General features: G+C 37.3%; 1 protein-coding gene across 3 annotated transcripts in view; it reads right to left on the bottom strand.

The window, feature by feature from the left end:
• Positions 1-20,130, bottom strand: part of VCAN (versican) — a 111,336-nt gene that overhangs the window by 65,510 nt on the left and 25,696 nt on the right. For all 3 annotated transcript variants that reach the window (XM_045497172.1, XM_045497164.1, XM_045497178.1), the window contains exon 6: positions 5,481-5,774. In XM_045497172.1, coding sequence (XP_045353128.1) covers positions 5,481-5,774 — 294 coding nt within the window. The remainder of the gene's footprint in view (positions 1-5,480; positions 5,775-20,130) is intronic.

Raw genomic sequence — 20,130 nt, 5'->3', positions numbered from 1 at the left:
AGAAGGAACTGTTCTAAGGAAACACGTAGTCACTATTTCGCCACATCCTGTATGATTTAAAATAGTTGTATGCATATTGTCTGTCTCCCTGATAAGAGTTGTAATATCTGTAGTATTTGTAATACCTTGTGTTTCACTCTCAATGATCCCCAAACAGGAGTTTTCCAAAGGGAAAACCAAAGTGGATATCTTTGAACTCCATCTACTCTGTCAAAATTTAATTATCTTTGGACACTGAAACTGCTGTGTATGATACTAGAATTGTAAATATATGTCATCACATATTTGTCCAAGCCCGCAGAATGTACAACATAAAAGATGAGCCTTTATGTAAACTATGAACTTTGATTATGGTAAGTCCACATGCATTCATCAATTGTAACAAATGTACCACTCTGGCGTGGGATGCTGACAATGGGGGAGGCTACGCACCAGAGGGGGCAGGAGGTAAATAGGAAACGTCCGCACTTTCCACTGACTTTCACTGTGAACCTAAAAACTAAAAACTAAAAGTACTCTAAAAACTAAAGTCTATTAGAAAATTCGAAGATAGGATGATGTGACTTTGTTGTAAATCAGACTTGAGCTGTAACATGTTGTTTATTTTTGTTTGCTATGAGCTGTTATTAGCTGTGGTCATTCTGCAGACGATTCTAAAGCTCAGATCCACCAATTTTATAATGAAAACTTGCTGGTCATTTATGGTATGGTAACATTTAAATATTCCTCGAAGTCTGTCACTATTTACCCTTTTGTGTTGGAACAAAACTAAACAAAAACATACTAAATAATCTCTCTCTCTCTCTCTCTCTCTCTGTAAAGAAAAACCTTTTCTATATTCATTTCCTGGAAGAGGCTTTGGTCTGTTTTGATTGACATGAACAACTAAAGGAGCCAAAGTGTGGTTGACTCTTTTTCTTCTAATTCAATTCTCTATCCTCTGAAATTCCATAACTGTTACCTCATTTTACTGCCAAATATCATGTTTGTCTTATAACAGCTTTCTTTTGGGAAACAGTAAAATATACATGCAGAAAAAGTTCCCATGGAAACATAACATAAACACTTATGACACTGCTTATTAGAGAAAAATTAATCGCATTATTGTTAATGACAGCAAGAGAGCTGATTTTGCTTTTCTCAGAGTATTTTCATGGCTGATGAAATTAACTTAAAAGGCGATGATATGGCATTAGGGTCAAACAGAAGGCCTGCGGATCAGGTTGTCCTATGTCTCAATCCAAGTTCCATGCTAGCAACTTTCTATGATGCTATGAAAGCGCTTCTATCGTGTTCCAAAAATGAAGCACTCATATTTTAAAGATGAAACTGTACGTCACTGTCGATTATTACTGTACCATTTGGTGTTGCCTTCCTCTAGTCCTGGAGGATGGGAAAGCAACGGCACTACGTCTCAGAGAATCTCCCTTACAAAGCCAGGATTTCTGTGACTTTGTTTTCACAAACAAGGGTTTTCAATAATTTTAGAGCTCTGTTTAAAAGTCTGCTTATAATTTAATTAATTCTACTATTTGGAATGGAAAACCTCAGACTTCCTTTGGGGTTGGGTGGCTTTTTCGTCAGTTTAACAGCTGATTTCCATCCTAAGTCAGAATATCTGATTATCTGTGCCATTTGCTTCAACCATTTCAAGAAGAGGAAATAATTTCAAAAACCACAAATATCTACAAAGAGGTATCTTAAGAATAAAGGCTGCTATATTAATGATGACTATCATAAAGGTGAAAATGCAACTCCAAATTACTCCAAAAGTGTCCTCCCAGAAGAATTCACATGGAGAGATCTCTGAACTGGAAAACTACCAGTGTCCTTTCAACTTCATTAATGAGAAAGCCAACAGAAATCAGCATACTTCTTTTCCCACAAAGCTCCCTTCCAACCTTTGCAGCTGTCTGCCATACAGATGTTTTGGATCACTGTACTTATATATTTTATGTCCTGTGGACTATCTTCTTTGTGCTTCTGTTATAAGACACGAGGCAGATTTTCCCAATAAAACATAAAGCCCCTACTAGCAGCACGACAGTCGATTTAACACACACCCAGGATGCATACATTATATGAAAATTATTAATTTCAAATTAGTTCTTCTATATGAAAATGTCTTCTACGTGAATAACTGTAAACATGAGAATTCACAAATAGAGTGGATATTCAATAAGTTGATTCTGAGTTCATTGTTAAATAAAGCGTAAAGGTTGGAACAGTGGTATTAGAATTCAAACTATTTTTAAAAAGTTTTATGAGTGAGTGATTGAATGCTAACAGATTGAAGTTCAATAAACAGAAAACATATTTAAAATACCAGTTAGGGAAAGATTAGTTGGGTGCCTATGATCAGATTATGATCGAGGGCACGAAGAGAATAAGAAGCACCCCAAAGGTTAGAATGGTAGGGTACTTTTAAAAGTGAACAAATAGGTGAAAATGTAGCATATGAAGTGGTGAGAATTTATTTCACCTTCTCTAAACCATAATTTCTAGCTCCCTAGCTTAATCAAACAGAGGGATATAAAAAATAATGAAGGTTCAAAGCAAGATCACATAGATGATCCAGGGGCTTAGAAATTAACATTTCAAAACAAGGACATTGTTTCAGTTGAGGAAGATGCCTAGGGACAAATGAACAATTGTGTTCAATAATAGATATGGCTGTTATTTAGATTTTGGTCTCCAAGTTAAAAAGGAAAAAAGGGCTCAACGTCTAATGCAATGAATTTAAATAATTAGAAAAATTATCTCAGAATGATGGTAATGGGATATTAGAATGGTTTTTCTGGGAAACGTGCTGTACCTCCCTGGCTTGGAGATCATTAATGATATGACATGAGAGATTATCATGAGTCTTGAATGGCTTTGATTCACTCAAATTTGGGGATGTATGGGTGATTTTTCAAAGTCCTAAGTCTCCAACCTTGGAAAAAATCAAAAGTGCACAATTTAGTTTAATTGTCACAGGGAAATAACACAGGAAAATTTTATTTCACAAATGTATTAATTTCCTGGTTTTTTAAAATCAACTTGACATGAACAGATTCTAATTATGTTTGTCATCAGCCATTGTTAAATTTCTATTCAGTAATGTTCAAAGGAAAATAGAATTATAAGTGAGGTTTTAGAATTGTTCATTCACCAGGAAGTGGCTTAAAAACACCATCTACATTTGGTAAAAAGCAAACAAGAAAAATATGGTTATACTTCTAAATTCCCCTGCTTGACCAAACAGCTATACATCTCTGGAATCACTTTTGGAACTGTTGCTAAGGTCACAACTCTTATAAACTTTACCCTAAAAACTTAGTCACACCTCAACTGTGTGGGAAAAGTGAACAGCAGTCAAGTCATTTTGAGAGTATTTTTTACATTGTTTAAAATATATACATTAAAAGAATCCTTGAAAAAAGATTTAGCAATTTGGGGAAGCAGTTGGCACTGCATGTAGTTTAAGAAAGACTAAAAAGATTTTTATGTTATGACTAAGCCTTCTAAATTTTGTATATGCCCAATCAATTTTGAATATAGTAGGTTTTAGGAAAGAAATAAACAAGAATCTAACCCTTAGATTAGATTTGTATTAGATGAGATTACCCTTTGGTTTGGAAAAAAAAAAACCAAAATTTGAATCATGATATTTGGAAGTTCTATATTTCCAAGTTATATGAATTCAAATGAATTAGAGGGAAAAAAAAAAAAGGAAACTAGACCTGAATTTTCAAACTTTTCTCAGATTTTATGTAGATTTTTAGTAGGTAATTATTGTATTTGAATAGAAATATCTTATTTCATACATTCATGTGAATTCCTCATTTAAATAAATAATTTAAAACACATCAGGATGAATTCTTTGTGGCTACAGACAGCCTTTGGTTTAAGTTTTACCCTAGGGGTGAAAAAAAGGTTGTTTAAAAGTTTTGTCTTGCCAGTTTTATATAAAGCAAGAGAAAAATGCAATCTAACAAGATAGGTTGGATAATTCCACTTCTTCCCTAATTAAACATCCCAACAGCAATCTGATTTTAGTTCTTAATCATAGTCACTTAATGTAAAACTGATTTGAGAGCTTGAACTACTTGAAAGTCACTGTTAGGAGATTGTGGCTTAAAAAAAATGTATATCTTTCTACTTTTAGAGATAGGCTTTCCTTATTATTGTTTTAATTCCTGCCCCCGCCCCCAAAAAAATAACTAAGGAAGACCTTTTCTATTGTTTCAGTCTAGGAACAAAAGTTAGTATTTTCAATGGCTTTGTATAGCCAGCTTGTACCATGCCAAAACACAAAACATGGCTTTCACACTCAGAGAGTTGAGTCAATGGGAGGAGATGTGGGCAAAGGCCCCTTAGCAGGGAGGCAGCAACATGTCAGTGCCTTTCCATTGCACTAACGTCTATTCTGTGGAATACTCAGACATCCTAGCATGACTTTTTGGTTGACAAAGAATGCCTGTGTGTTTCACTTTAGAAACCAATTACATAATAAGCTAGCGTATTTTCTACTCATTTCAGTTACACATAGCTAAAACAAGATATATTGGAAACTTCGTAAAAACCTTTCACTATATTTCAATATGACATGGCTCTACTTTGAATATACTCCCCCAAATTCTAGGAAATTTTTGTTTTGCTATCACAATACAGACCAGTAAAAGTCACAGTGAGACTCTAGATTACTTGCTTGTTTGACCAAGCAAATTCTACAAGCATACTGTGTGGCTACAACTGCTAAAGTAACTTAAGGACATCTGATAATTTTAAATAAGTAAATCATGTATGGATAAATGTTACTTAAGATCAGTTTTAAGTAGCAAACCAAACTGAAAGTAGGCTATGTTACACCTTGCAAACAACATATACTGCACTTCAATATGTACTACAGAATTAATGATGAGAAGGCACGTATTTCCACGACCTGAAATAAAATAAGATAAATGGAGATTTTTATTTACAGCATGGTTCCTTGTTAGGAATTAATTGAACATTATGATTATCCATCTCGGTTCCAAGTACTCACCTGCAATTACTGAAATTTGAATTCTCCGCCATTTCAAAGAAAGACATACCAAAGACAAAAGAAGCAGAATTCAAGAATTCAACTCAGCTATAGTTGGCTTCAACATTATAGCACCAACACTCTAATTACGTTTAAGGACTGCAATTAATGTTAAAAAAAAAAAAAAAACTAATCGGAAATGTGTTCTGTGGTTCTAGGTGCAATGGAAGCACTGTTAAGACCTCAACTCGACATTTCCTTATCACTTCAAAAATAGCATTTGTCAAACTTCCTCCTGTTTTAACCATATTGCTGCTGTTCCATTTATTTGCCTTCAGAAGTCATTGAACTCTTTCCATTCTGTGCACACACGGCAAGACATGGGATCCATTCCCATCAGTTGAACACCAATGCATGTCTTCGAAGTATGTTTTAAAAATCTGTAATTTTTAAAAAGGTAGCAAACACTTACGTTTAAAGCAGTAGGCATCAAATCTGCTATCAGGGGGAGGGAAGCCTGTCTGGTTCTCAAAACGATACAGGGTTCTCACCCCAAGTAAACCACCTCCACACTGGGCCCTGGCCACAGTCACAGGATGGCGAACGCTGGCATCCGCCAGCCACCCATAATCGCACTGGTCAAAGCCATTCCTCCAAGCCGCTTGGAGTTCCCCCACTGTCGCCAGCCGGGCACCGTGGTTTTCACACTCTTCTTCAGCCTCCTCAAAGGTAAATTTATTGGGAGCAGTGATATGGAACACGTCACCTGGAATAAGAAGAGAGTAAAAACAAAACAAAACTCTAAGTTTTACGATTCATTCCTTTCCAGTTTATGGGTGGGTGGGGCGAGGTAGAAGGATATAATACTTTTTTTCATGGTAAACTGGCAGCTTCTGATACTTTAAAGCAGTAAACATAACAATTACCCAATTTCGGTACTATTCATGTATAATAAGAAATAACACATACCAGAAAAGTTCATATATATTAACTTTATTATCAGATGACTGCTTTTATGGCCTACGGATATACAGAAGCAATCATTTGATAATAAGTTATGATAAATTCTTTAAAATGAACAGACCTTTCCAATGGATTCTTTGGATTACTATCTGGAAAATGAGTTTTCTCTTCAGTGAAAAAGCCTGCAATGTACTTAACAATGCATGCTGGAAAGGGAAACTGTATTGAAATGTCACCAAGGTTATTTCACTTTGGTCAACCTGAAAGCAAACAGTAGTTCTCAGACCTTCCTTCTCACATATCTCTACCATCAAAATGGATTCACTCCTATCAAATTAAACAACAAAACAAGAAAAACTACAAGGTTTGAAGGTAGGAAGAGACAGAAGCAAGATGGAATGCTGTCATATGTGAGGCCTGCTGGGGCTGTGTGATTGTTATGTCAGCCGGGGCTCAGAGTGAATGGAGGCCAACATCAGCTTCCACTCAACTGGTCAAAGTGACCAAAGTCCCCTGAAGGAAGGGGCACCTTTTTCTTTTCTACTTACTCTGTCCATGGTGAATACCTCTTGCAATCTGTCTGTCCTTTTTCCAGTTCTCACAAAGATAACTACATATGCTAGCAGGGGTGCTAACTAGGGTTGAGAAACTCCTACATTTGTTTATTGATTAACAAAGAAAGGCTGAACATTTACTTTGTTCATCACCAGGCCCAATTGGCAGAGAATATGTTCATTATAATTTAACATGTCACAATAAAATATTCCGGAAACGTCAGAGAGTTTGTTAAATTGGTACTTGGACAGCTAACAAAACAATTGGCTGAAATAAATTCAGTGCAAATCAAATGATGCTTTTCACAGTTGAGTACAAGTGGCTCAAAGACAGAGGCAGAAGTAGAGAATACCTAAGCTAATCCATCAGGCAGGAGGAATCTAAAATGTGGCAGAGAGGAAGAAGCTAAAATATCAACAGTCCATCACTGCAGCAGCCGCAGGTCCTGTTTCTGATTCTGTGATATATTAGACAACGGGGACTCTAGAGCTCTCATGATTCGGATCCTCACCTGACTAAATCCAGATGTAACAAGCATTTGTTAAAAATGAATAGAGCCATTACTCTCTCTGAGTGTGCGATAGCTTTCTAAAACAAGAAAAATTAGTCACGGGAAAAATGGCCAAATCACACATATCAATTTTTGTCACTCTAAATCTAAAATTGCTGCTGAGGAAACTAGGCCAAATCCCTACAAGAGCTATTTGAAGAAGAGAGAGAAAATGACTTTTACCTGACTGAAAAGAGTAAGGTAGACGTGAGAATAGGTTTTTGTCCTTAATTGTCTAGGCTGGCAAGGTCAGTAATCTCAAATCCAAAAATACACTACAGCAACACAAGTTCCTCCTCCCCACTCCTGCACTACCTCCCTCCCTAACAAGCTGTAACAGCGTAAGAGTCACAGTACCAGTTACGTAGCATGTATCAATGATGCTTGTTAAGTGAACGGAATTTCAAGTTCTTGCTAAGAAACAAGGTGCTATTTTTCTTCCATCCTTCCCAAGCAGCACATTAAAAACAGCTCACTGAAGCAGACCTTTGGGTATAGCTGCTGTCCAGAACAGCTGATTCATCTCACCTATGGATCTGGCTTAAAGCAACACAGGGAAAGGCAGACAGACTGTGTCTGTGTCCTCCAGTGGCCTCATTCACTTCAAAGGAACGCAAGTGTGAACATGGGCTGCGTGCCAATTCGTTTTCCTCCAAGGTAGAACACTTGCATTTGTTATTACAGCTGGAATATCACTCTATTGCCTTAGTTTCCTACGTCCTGACGTACTTCGACTTGGAGGCAAAATTTACTGTTCTTTTAAAGTAATAAGAGCGATCAGCCAACCAGAGCAGGGCAAAGAAATGTAACCGATTGAGTAAAACTCTGCTACTCCAAGCAGCAATGTTAGTCTATATGTTGGGGGAAATCAACTTCTCCAAAAATGGCCAGACCAAACGGCTAATGAAAAAAAAATAACAGCACGATTTCATGGGTAACTGGTTTCCCTGTTTTAAACCGCAAACATTTCTGGGGTAATAAAACAAAGAAAGGTTTCAGAAGATGCTGGTAGGTTACAAAGAGAATTCCCTTATTATTATTAAATTAATAAAGACCTACCCTTATAGAACTTTTCATATAGAAACTCTTGTTAAATCTGACATTATATCACAATATCAATTATTTAATTCATTTGCAGGATACAATTTCCATCCATCTATCCAATACTCATAAAATAATTATTTTACTTATTTGATTACATTCTATAATTCCTAAAGTCATCTATTCCTTTATATGTAGGAATTTTTCCAACACTGCAAAAAAAAAAATGTCGAAAAAGATATCACCATGAGGTTTCATTTAACTCAGTTGAAAAAAAAATAGTTAACTGGCATTGAGTTTAGTTTAAAGTGACAATCAAAATAATTCATTTATAAATATATGTACGGCAAATTGTTTTATTTCAAGATGAGCAAAAGAAAAGAAAAACATTTATTTTAACTCATTTCTAAAAAGTAAATATTTAACACCTCCTAAATCACGATTTAACATGTTTATGTTATGTTATGTTAACATGTTAACATGTTCATGTTTAACATGAACATTATTTTGCCCACTTCAAAAATCTAATACTATAGTAAAGTATCCACACTACAGAATTATCTTACTGTATCTTGAAGCTATTAGAATGAACAGTCTATACCAAAAATGAGAAAAATTAACTTATTCAAACTTTTCCCTTCCTATGTATCAACCTCAAAATATTAGGGCCAGGGCATCTTATACTTTTTAAAAATATTCCAGAATGTCCTAGCAATAGTTTTATATAGAAACCCAAACCAGAAAAAAAAAGAATAGGTTAGTCAAAGGGAACGCAGAGTAGTAATTGAACTAGTTCATATTACTAAGTGTCTTTGATTCCTAACACACCTATAACTCCAGTCAAGTATTGTATTCACTACATGCCTGGCTTTTTTTTTTTTTTTTTTTTTTTTTTTTTTTTAGTTTTTTTCAATGTTTATTTATTTAAGAGAGACAGAAGAGACAGAGCTTGAGTAGGGAAGGAGCGGAGAGAGAGGGAGACACAGAATCTGAAGCAGGCTCCAGGCTCCAAGCTGACAGCACAGAGCCCGACATGGGGCTCGAACTCAAGAACCATGAGATCATGACCTAAGCTGAGGTCAGACACTTGAACTGACTGAGCCACCCACGTGCTCCTATATGCCTAGTTTTAATTAGACAATCCTTTGGCATTTCTAACATAATATAAGTGTAGGTAACCTGTTGTTTAAATCAGGATTAACCTTTTAAAAGCTTATTTTTTTAATGTTTATTTATTTTTTGAGAGAGAGACACAGAGAGAGCAAGTACAAGCAGGGAAGGGGCAGAGAGAGGGAGAGACAGAATCCGAAGTAGGCTCCAGGCTCTGAGCTGTCAGCACAGAGCCTGATGTGGGGCTCAAACCCACAAACCATGTGATCATGACCTGAGCTGAAGTCGGCTGCTTAACCGACTCAGCCACCCAGGCATCCCTAAAAGTTTATTGTTGAAGATGTGGATCAGAAAGGCTGTTAACTTATGGTCCACGTTCAATGAACATAATTTCCCAAAATGTCTTGTGTCGAAAACTGGTGACCCCTGAGATGTGAGCAGGTGTTCTACAGAAAAGAGGTTGCAAGGACAACTGCGTTTAGAAAACAAATACAATTCATATGACAGGTTTTTTCTATGCAAGACTTATCAGAGCATTTAGTATTATAGTATTTATTGATAGTCCCCACAAGGAAGTCATGATGTGTAAACCATTTGATTGGAGAACTTTCTTTTACTCAGAGCATACTAATTAAGTCCATGGATCTGTTTCACAGCATTGTTTTCCAAACTCAGCAAATCCACAGCAAGTATAACTTAGTGTTATGTTTCTGGTTGCCTATGTGTCAACCTGATTTAAGATAGAAGCAAAGTAAACCAGGTAACCAAACAGCATCAAAGCAGGAGCCAAAAAACTAGAGTACAAAGCAAAGGGCACATGAGGTTCATTGCCTCCCATGGTTGCATCAAAGACTGCCAGTGAGCACAGGAGGCTGGGGAGAGCAGGGAGCCTTGACGAAGCGTCTAAGATGGTATTTAAAAGCTGAACACACAAATTCATTTCTTAAAAAAATATCTTTTGGTGGCACCTGGGTGGCTTAGTTGGTTAAACTTCTGACTCTTGATTTCAGCTCAGGTCACAATCTCACAGTTCATGGGATCGAGCTCCGTGTTGGGCTCTGTGCTAGACAGCAAGGAGTCTGCTTGGGATTCTCCCTGTCCTCTCTCTCGCCCCCTCTCCCTGCTTGTGCTCTTCTGTCTCTCTCTAAAAATAAATAAATAGGGGCGCCTGGGTGGCGCAGTCGGTTAAGCGTCCGACTTCAGCCAGGTCACGATCTCGCGGTCCGTGAGTTCGAGCCCCGCGTCGGGCTCTGGGCTGATGGCTCAGAGCCTGGAGCCTGTTTCCCATTCTGTGTCTCCCTCTCTCTCTGCCCCTCCCCCGTTCATGCTCTGTCTCTCTCTGTCCCAAAAATAAATAAACGTTGAAAAAAAAATTAAACATTTTAAAAATAAATAAATAAACATTTTAAAAATATCTTTTTGAAAAAAAGTAAACCAAGCAAGAGCTGATAAAAGCAACAGGCTTTCTCCTCAATAATAAATTGTAGGCATAGAGCTTTCCCACAGAAAGAAAGCATAGCCCATAGGAAAAAAGAACTGCAGATTCTAAGCTAAACATTGACCACCTTTACACTGAGAAAGCAGTCAAGATGTTAAGATTTTCAATGTCTCCACTGATCTACTTTCAGTTTTTAAAGCCATAGTCAGGAATTATTTATAGGTCAAATGATGTGTTCTAAACTATAACACAGTGGAATGAAATGAGACAGATATAAAGCCTGGACCAGTAAGAATAATGTAACTCCAGCCTTGGTCCAAAAATGAATGATCATAAGAGGATGCACCAACACATAAAGTCTGAAGTTCAGAGGCAAAGGCAAATCCAGAACCAAGGAAACAAGACAAAGAGAAAGCAAACATGGGAAATCAAGCAAAGCAACTCAGTGCTTTTACTTAGTTTCTCTCTCTGCAACATGACTTAATTGGTCAGGTTGTAGAAGTTTCCACCCTGAAGGTATCCTAAAGGCACCTTTTTGCCTCTGATGTAGGTGGTAAAATTTCCTTCTGAATCACAGCAGAATTTTGTGAGAGAAAATGCCTATCTTATGAACATAGGACAGGATTGTGTTCTATTTCTACACCTCAATACTTATAACTGAGCCATTTAATGTACTTTAGATTTACTGGATAGTTGCCTTCCTGGAAGGCAAACATACTTGTATAAGTTGAGGATGAGTCAACTGTCTCACTTCTAGAAGTAGCCTCATCAAAGTAGCTACACCTAGAAGATGCTTACTATCAAATTTGTAACTAGAGCACAGATTTGGAAGGTGTTTCTAAATGTTATCCACCTATGAGAGAATACTTAATTTTTCTTGAAAGAGAGCAAATAAAACATCAAGAAATAAATATACAAAATGTTTTACATACACAAAACAATACATTACTTACCATAAAAAGACAAGTTCATTTAAGTTAGTATAAGTAAGAATTCATTAAGGTGTATACATATATGCTCACATTAGTAACACATAAGATATAACGATGCAGAACAGAGGATTTCACACATAGTATAATTTACATATCCATTTGAAAAACACATATGCAGTATCTTAATGCATATTTTTCCAAAATCTCAACTTAAATGTTAACTTAAATTATTCCTGTTATTTTAACTTTCTAGGGATGTCCTAGAAGGAACTGGAAGATACTGCTTGTGAGACTTTAATATCTGGTGACATCCCACAAATTAAATTTACCTTAACTGTGGGAATTAACACCACCAGAACTATTGAGAAAATAAAATACTTTCATTTGACAACTAACTGCTACAAGACTCCCTGGAAATTGGACCATGCGTGTTCTTTTCCCACACTTCTGATTGCTAAATGGACAAGCGGCTTCTTGGCAGACTAAAGAATGACAGACTAAAAGGCAAGCGATGATGAAAACAGATCAAACGTTTAAAATGACCCACATCATTCAAAAGCTAGAGTTTATACCCAGGAGTAACTCGGAAAAATTATTAAAGAGCTGGACCTAGAGCAAAGCTACGATAAGAGTGTTCCCTCTTGCTGACAATTTCTTATGGATACCAAGGAGGAAAAGGGAATTGGCAGGGGCAGGTCATATTCAATTCTCTCCTGGACTAAGCCGACAGAGAGTCGAAACTGAGATCTCATCAGTTTCCTAACAGGTATGTTGGCTGGGTAGTGTGAAAAATGGTTGTTGTTGTTTTTTCCTGTTTATTTGTGCTCATAACCCTTTTATTGTAAATTGTCCAGTCTGAAAATAAGTACTTATAAATGAATCATGATTCCCTTTACTCATTTGAGAACAGAACTCTCTGTCTTTCACTTTAAGGAAGGTTAAGATTTATCAATGTGACTATTTCCTCGCTATTTAAGTGAAAATAAGTAATAAATGTATGCAAAGTAGCTACAGTGCGTGAGCTGGAAGTAGCCACATGGGATGAACTTCTAAATACTGATATAATAAAACCACTTACGGCAAGTTTCCTGGTGATGAGAGTAAGTCAGCACAATTATTATTAGCTTTGAAGTTTGGGATTTTTAAGTTTCAAAGGAGGTTTCTCTTTTCTTTTTCTTCCTCTGTCTCTCTCTTGCCCTCTTTCACTCTCTTATTCTTGCTCTCTCTTTTTTGCCTGTGTCTATATAGACATGATCAAAGCATCGAAGACTAATGCTCATTATTCTCTGGGTCACAAAATCCATTGGCTGTATATGCTTGATGAACAGCTAACGCACTGCTAAATAATCCTGACGACTGATATTTGAAGGTCATTCAAAGTCACGTCAATTCCCCTAAGATATGCTCTTTCACCTGCACAAAGACCAACCTTCTGTTAATAGTGACAAGCAAACCTCCGAGGCTGCCACCGTCACCTCACTCCATTTCTAGTGGTAGGCAGGCATTATTTCTAATTTGGAGATAATGAGACTGGAAAGCCCGATCAGCACCTTTCAGATTTCTCACTTGTTTTTAGACTGAAGGAGAAACATGATGTGGCTTGAGATAAAGCTTTGAACTTTTTAACTTTTAATTAATTATTTAAAAAAATTGTCATCCGTTGGCTGTGATCGTTAACATGCTCCAAATCAGATAACATTCATGAGACAAGGAATCTACATATATGTCAATGCATTATTATACAAGATTTCATGTATATCAATTTGAGACAGGAAGCCTCACTAAAATTTAAACATATTTTTATGGTTTTCAGGATGTCGGATCTCATTCTTTCCTACTGACAGAGCAGTAAGATTTTAATTAGAGTGAGAAAGAGGTTCTGAAACATTTCTGGGTGTCTGAGTCTTCAAAATATATAAGAGATTGAATGTGCTATTTGATTTGACAGGCACAGTATGGCTGCAGGTCTACACAGGCGGATCAGCCTAGTTTGGCTTTTTTTTTTTTTTTTTTAACTTTTCACAGCTGAAAGGTAAATGGTCACTGTATTTCCAAAGACATTCTTTTGATTCAGAACTCCAAGAGATCTTGACATCAAAACCTTACAGCAAATGACTGTCACATGCTTCAAGGGGTGTATGACATGACAAGTCTACTTCCTTACGATAAGATTACAAATGAAAGGGACTATATATAGACAATCCTAAGGATTCTATTAAAAGGTTATTAAAACTGGGGCGCTGGGGTGGCTCAGTTGGTTAAGCATCTGACTTCGGCTCAGGTCATGATCTCATGGTTCATGGGTTTGAGCCCTGTGTTGGGCTCTGTGCTGACAGCTTGGAGCCTGGAGCCAGCTTTGGATTCTATGTCTCCCTTTCTCTGCTCCCCCATCACTCATGCTCTTTCTCTCTCTCAAAAATAAATAAACATTAAAAAAAGTTATTAAAACTAATAAACAAGTTCAGCCAAGTTGCATGATACAAGATACATGACCAATATATAAAAATCAATTGCATTTATATATACTTCCAATAAATAATCAGAAAAAGGAGTAGAGAAAATTCCATTTTCATTTGCATCAAAAAGAATAAAATATTTAGGAGTAAATTTGATAAAAGTACTGCAAAACTTATACTCTGAAAGCTATAAAGTGCTGTTGAAAGAAGTTAAAGAAAGTCTTAAGAAATGGAAAAGCATCCCATATTCATTGATCAGAAGATTTAATATGGTTAAGATGGCAATATACCTCAAAGTGATCTAGAGATTCGATGCAATCTCCATCATAATCCCAGCTGGCTTCTTTGTAGAAACTGACAACCTCATCCTAAAATTCAGATGGGAACTCAAGGGACCCAAAATAACTAAAATAATTTTGAAAAAAGAACATAGTTAGTGGTCCCTCACTTTCCAATTTCAAAATTTACTACAAAGCAACTGTAACCAAGACAATGGGGTACTGACATAAGTACAGACATATAAATCTGTGGAATAGAATGGAAAGTCCAGAAATAAATCTGTATGTCTATGATCAGTTGATTTTCAAAAAGGTACCAAGGTCATTAAATGATGGAAAGAATAGTGTTTTCAACAAATGATGCTGGGACAACTGGGTATCCACAAATATAAGAATGAATTTGGACACTTATCTCGCACTACATATAAAAATTAACTCAAAATTGATCAAAATAAGCTTAAAACTTAAAACTTACAAAACTCTTAGAAGAAAACACAGAAGCAAGTCTACATGACTAAGGATTTGGCAGTGTCTTCCTTAGATATTACATTTACAGCACCAACAACCGAAGAAAAATAGATAATTTGGACTTTATTAAAACTGAAAAATTTTGTGCATCACAGGGCCCTACTGAGAAAGTAAAAAGACAACTCACGGAATGGGAAAAAATATGTGCAAACCTTCTGATAAGATATTTGAATCTAGAGTGTATAAATAACCCAACAACAAAAAGACACCCCAATTAAAAATGGGCAAAGGTTCTGAATAGACATTTTTTAAGATTGAGATTTAGCTGACATACATTATATTCATTTCAGGTGTACAACATCATGATTCGCTATTTGCACATATTGTGAAATGATCACCACAATAAGTCTAGGTAACATCCATCACCATACATAGTTACAGATATTTTTTCTTGTGAAGAGAATGTTTACAATTGACTGTCTTAGCAACTTTCAGACATGAAATATAATATTATTTACTATGGTTGTCATGCCATACATTACACCCCATGACATTCATTTTACAGCTGGACTGAAGAGACATTTCTGTAAGAAAATATATAAATGGCCAATAAGTACATGAAAAGTTGCTTAACATCATTAGCCATTAGGTAAATACAAATTAAACCCACAATGAGATATCACTGAATACCCATTAGGATGGCTATGATCAAAATTTCAGATAAAAATGAGTGTTGGCAAGAATGTGAAAGAATCAGGACCCTAATATAGTGCTGGTGAGAATTAAAATGGTGTGGCCATATTGAAAACCAGTCTAACAGTTCCTCAAAAATTTAAAAATAGAGTTACCACTTAACCAAGCAGTTCTAATCATGACAACATAATCAGTAAACAAATCATCACTCAAATAAGAATTAAGATATTCTTATATGAGAAATCAGAGATTTGCGGGAGCTTGGAGAGCACATCATCCCTTCTTTACTGGTAAGAGCACTGTTGCTCCCCTGGGGAATCTGTGGTTGGCCAAAAGAGTTTACTATAGTGGAATAGGAAACAGGGCATATCCAATTATTTAACCTTTCCTCATGGCAAACAGTAGGGTAAAGAAAAACAACAACAACAACAATAACTGTCTGACAACGATTTCATGAGGATTAACCTAAACAATAATACACCCATACAATAGTTTCCTTCCTTACCCTACCTGTGGAGCTATTTCACAGTCAATCTATTGAAATCATTGCAGTGAATGGGGACATCATTTTCCAGAGGTGCTGCCAGTGTGCCATGCTTTGTCACTTTTTTCACTGGCTCTTAGCTATGCTATGCAAACACTTAAGCAGAAAGAACTTGAAGTTCAGTTTCAGGCCCTTAGCAAGACATGTTCATTTCCAAAGCCTATGTCAGAAGCCACAGCCCCAGCTATGATCTATGGTTCCGTGAGTTCTTCAGAGAATAAATGAAAAGTTTTCAGCATCTTCTAGCACCAAACCAAAGTAAACCAAAGTGAAGAGGTTCTGTAATCCAGAACCAATATTTGAACCATCCATTGAACCACAGTGTGCGGGAAGCTCTTCTAGCTGACATGGGACTTAAAATTAAAAAAAAAAAAAGTTTATTTATTTTGAGAGACAGAGAGAGAGGGAGAGAGGGCACACAAACAGGGGAGGGGCAGAGAGAGAGAGAGGGAGAGAATCCCAAGCAGGCTCTGCCCTGTCAATGCAGAGCCTGACACAGGGCTCAATCTCACAAACTCTGAGACCTGAATCAAAGTCAAGAGTCAGATGTTCAACCTACTGGGGTACCCAGGCACCCCATTGACATAGGACTTTTTAACTGAATAAGGCCAGTATCATGGATTCTTAGATAACTCCCGCCAGTGAAATATTTTGTAGATTACATGCTGTAAATTCCACTGAAATTAAAAGTCAATCTGAGAATCTGCCAGCAGGAAATCACACAATTTCAAGATATGATATCTGATTTTTGTCCAATCAAAGCCTCCAAAAAAGTCTGAACTAAGATCTGCTCTAAGACCTGTTTAATGACATTTGGGTCTTTCCCTAAATTTTTAGCTTTGCTTATCTAAAGGAGATCATATGATAACAAAAAGGAAAAGATTATTTTTTGGTTCTAGGCCAAACACAAGGATGACATAAAAGAATTAAACAAGTCATGGAGGTGACAGAACTATATTGGACTAAAAAGATTTTTTTATGTTTATTTTTTAGAGAGAGAGAGAGAGAGAGAGAGAGAGATAGCATGAACAGGGGAAGGGCAGAGAGAGAAAGGGACAGAGGATCCTAAGCAGGCTCTGTGTTGACAGCTGAGAGCCCTGTGTGGGACTCAAACTCACAAACTGTGAGATCATGACCTGAGCTGAAGTTGGACGCTTAACTGACTGAGCCACCCAGGTGCCCCAGAACTATACTGGACTTTGACATGAGGAAGCGGGATGACAGGATGATTGGCTGGGGTGGCAAGAAAGGGAAATTACTGTAAGAAGTTGAAGAAGAGAAAGTATTTCTAGGAAGGAATGCTTTCTAAGAGACCAGGGAGAAGTGTGAGAGGAACAGTTAGTATCGTGGTCGTCCAAAAGGATTAAAAAAAACCCACAAAAACATTCTTAGTAAATTTGGTGAACAAGGGGTGCCTGGGTGGCTCAGTTGGTTAAGTGTCAAACTTCGGCTCGGGTCATGATCTCACAGTTCGTGAGTTTGAGCCCTACCTCTGGCTCTGTGCTGACAGCTGGGAGCCTGAAGCCTGCTTTGGATTCTGTGTCTTCCTCTCTCTGTGCCCCTCCCGGACTCATGCTCTGTTTTTCTCTCTCTCTCTCTCTCTCTCTCTCTCTCTCAAAAATAAATAAACATTAAAAAAATTTGGGGCGCCTGGGTGGCGCAGTCGGTTAAGCGTCCGACTTCAGCCAGGTCACGATCTCGCGGTCCGTGAGTTCGAGCCCCGCATCAGGCTCTGGGCTGATGGCTCAGAGCCTGGAGCCTGTTTCCCATTCTGTGTCTCCCTCTCTCTCTGCCCCTCCCCCGTTCATGCTCTGTCTCTCTCTGTCCCAAAAATAAATAAACGTTGAAAAAAAAAAAATTGGTGAACAAAGTGAAGCATTTTTTTCGAATACAGAAATGGAAAGGTGGTGGTAATTGTATTTGAGAAGAGACAAAATTGGAAGAAATAATGCAATCACCACCAAGTTATTTCTTAAGTAATTATTATGTATCTATTACTGGAATAGGTTCTTCACTGCAATTGAGAGAGGGATAGAAGATGTTTATGGCCTTATCTCTACCATGAGTTACAGAAATTTTGCAGAAACAAAACTAACAGGTCACATTTTGTATTCAGTGCCTATAAAGCAACTAGAGAACAATTAAATGCCAAGCATGTGGAACGATGAAAAGTGGGAATTCAGAGTAAGAAAATCACAGTGTGAGCTGTAAGAGCCAAAGATGGGCTCTTGGAAGCAGTAAATTTTCCGGGCGTCTGGGCGGCTCAGTCAGTTAAGCATCTGACTTTGGCTCAGGTCATGATCTCACGGTTCATGGGTTCTAGCACCAAGTTTGGCTCTGTGCAGACAGCTCAGAGCCCGGAGCCTGCTTTGGATTCTGTGTTTCCCTCTCTCTCTGCCCCTCCCCTGCTTACGCGCGCGCTCTCTCTCTCAAAAAAATGTAAAAAACGAAGAAGAAAAAGCAGTTAAGTTTTCAGGTACAGGGAAGAGTGGAAGAGCAGGGTGTCAGAAAGCTCATGTTCTCTGAGAGGGTCAAAGCAGACCTATGGGTAGCAGCAAGCACAGGATCTTCAGAGGACCTGTGCACACACCATGTTGGAAAGAGGGAAATAAGTTTGGATTGGTTGTTCTCCAGCCAGGTTGGAGGGCTTCATAGATCATGCAGAGTTTATACTTGAGGAGGAAGATGACAGAAAATTCACTACACGATGCTGAGTAGAAGACTAACATAGGAAGAACACGGCCATGGTGTTTGAGTACTTTGATGGTCATCAAACAGGCCCCTTGAAGATCTGCTAAAGGCATAGGGATTATTTGTGAGAACCAATTAGATACAGGAATAATTTCACAAACTAGAAATAGGAGTATGGAATTCAGAAGAAAATTCAGGCCTAAACGTGCAAAACTAGAAACTAACATCTTCATTTTCACTTGTTATTTTGGTGTACTTTTGTGCCTCATTCATCCTACAAGGGATATTTTATCTACAATAGAACAAATGTGAAATTAAATTAATGAGGAAGTTGTAGCAATGAAAATTTGGGAACCAACTAGAATAATGCTAAAGGCTAGAGAGGCGTGAAGTTATTCAAGGGGGAAGTGCAAAGCACGGCGAGTCGAGTGAGCACTTCTGGTTTGGAGGTTAATTCAAGAATTCATACATTTATTCAACTCTGTCTATGGAGTCCCTACTATGTGCCAAGGACATAGTGGGGATATACATGGTTCCTTTCCTCCCAGAAGTCACAGTCTTACAGGAGAGAGAGAGGCATAAGCAAACATCGTGGCGGTGGAGGTGCTTATAGTCATACACTCAAGGTTTAGAGATAGAAGTGTGATCAAGGTCAACTAGGACTTAGGAAGCAGATATGAGATTAAGGAGAGAGTCCATAAAAATGAAAGAGAACGTGAAATATGAAAGACACATCAAAGTGCTGGGAACCTTGTGTGGAAGCCAGGAAATCAGAATGGTAGGGTAATAGTTATTTCAGGTAAAATAATAGCCAAATGGTAGGATTACAAAGAAAACATAGGCCATAGAAGGACAGGATGTAAGTCCCCAAGCAAGAAGATCGTAGGTCAATAATTTGTTGAATGTATGGTTGAGACTGGAGGCATTGACTCAATTGCAAGGAAATTAAGTGGGGTCAACCTTGAAAATGAAAGCAGTTTGACCTCACCTACAACCCTATGATTTATCTGCAAGGAAAATTAAACACCTTTATAAAAGGAAACTTTTCTTACAAGGACCTGCTACCATAAAGAAATCAAATAAACAGTCGATCTATTAATTTTATTAAAAAGCAAGCAAAGATTCCTTAAGTGGTTGAGTGGGGTTTTTAGGTGAAATATTTACATTGTACTCCATTGTTTCCAACATTATCTTATCTAACTTATTTAGGAATTATTTTTTGCTATGATACAAATATTTCCTATCAAACTGCCAATCTTCAGCACAGAAATGCATTAATTCACAAAGCACTTTCAGAATTATTTAAATCTCCCACTAGCAAAGTAGACATGTTTATGCACCCATGACCTTCTGTGGGGAATCATATACCAGATTAATTCCTGAACACTGTGACTTAAGAAGCT

This window comes from Leopardus geoffroyi, chromosome A1 (assembly GCF_018350155.1).
Source record: "Leopardus geoffroyi isolate Oge1 chromosome A1, O.geoffroyi_Oge1_pat1.0, whole genome shotgun sequence".
Taxonomy (NCBI): Eukaryota; Metazoa; Chordata; class Mammalia; order Carnivora; family Felidae; genus Leopardus; species Leopardus geoffroyi.
This window is presented reverse-complemented; position numbering and strand designations above follow the sequence as displayed.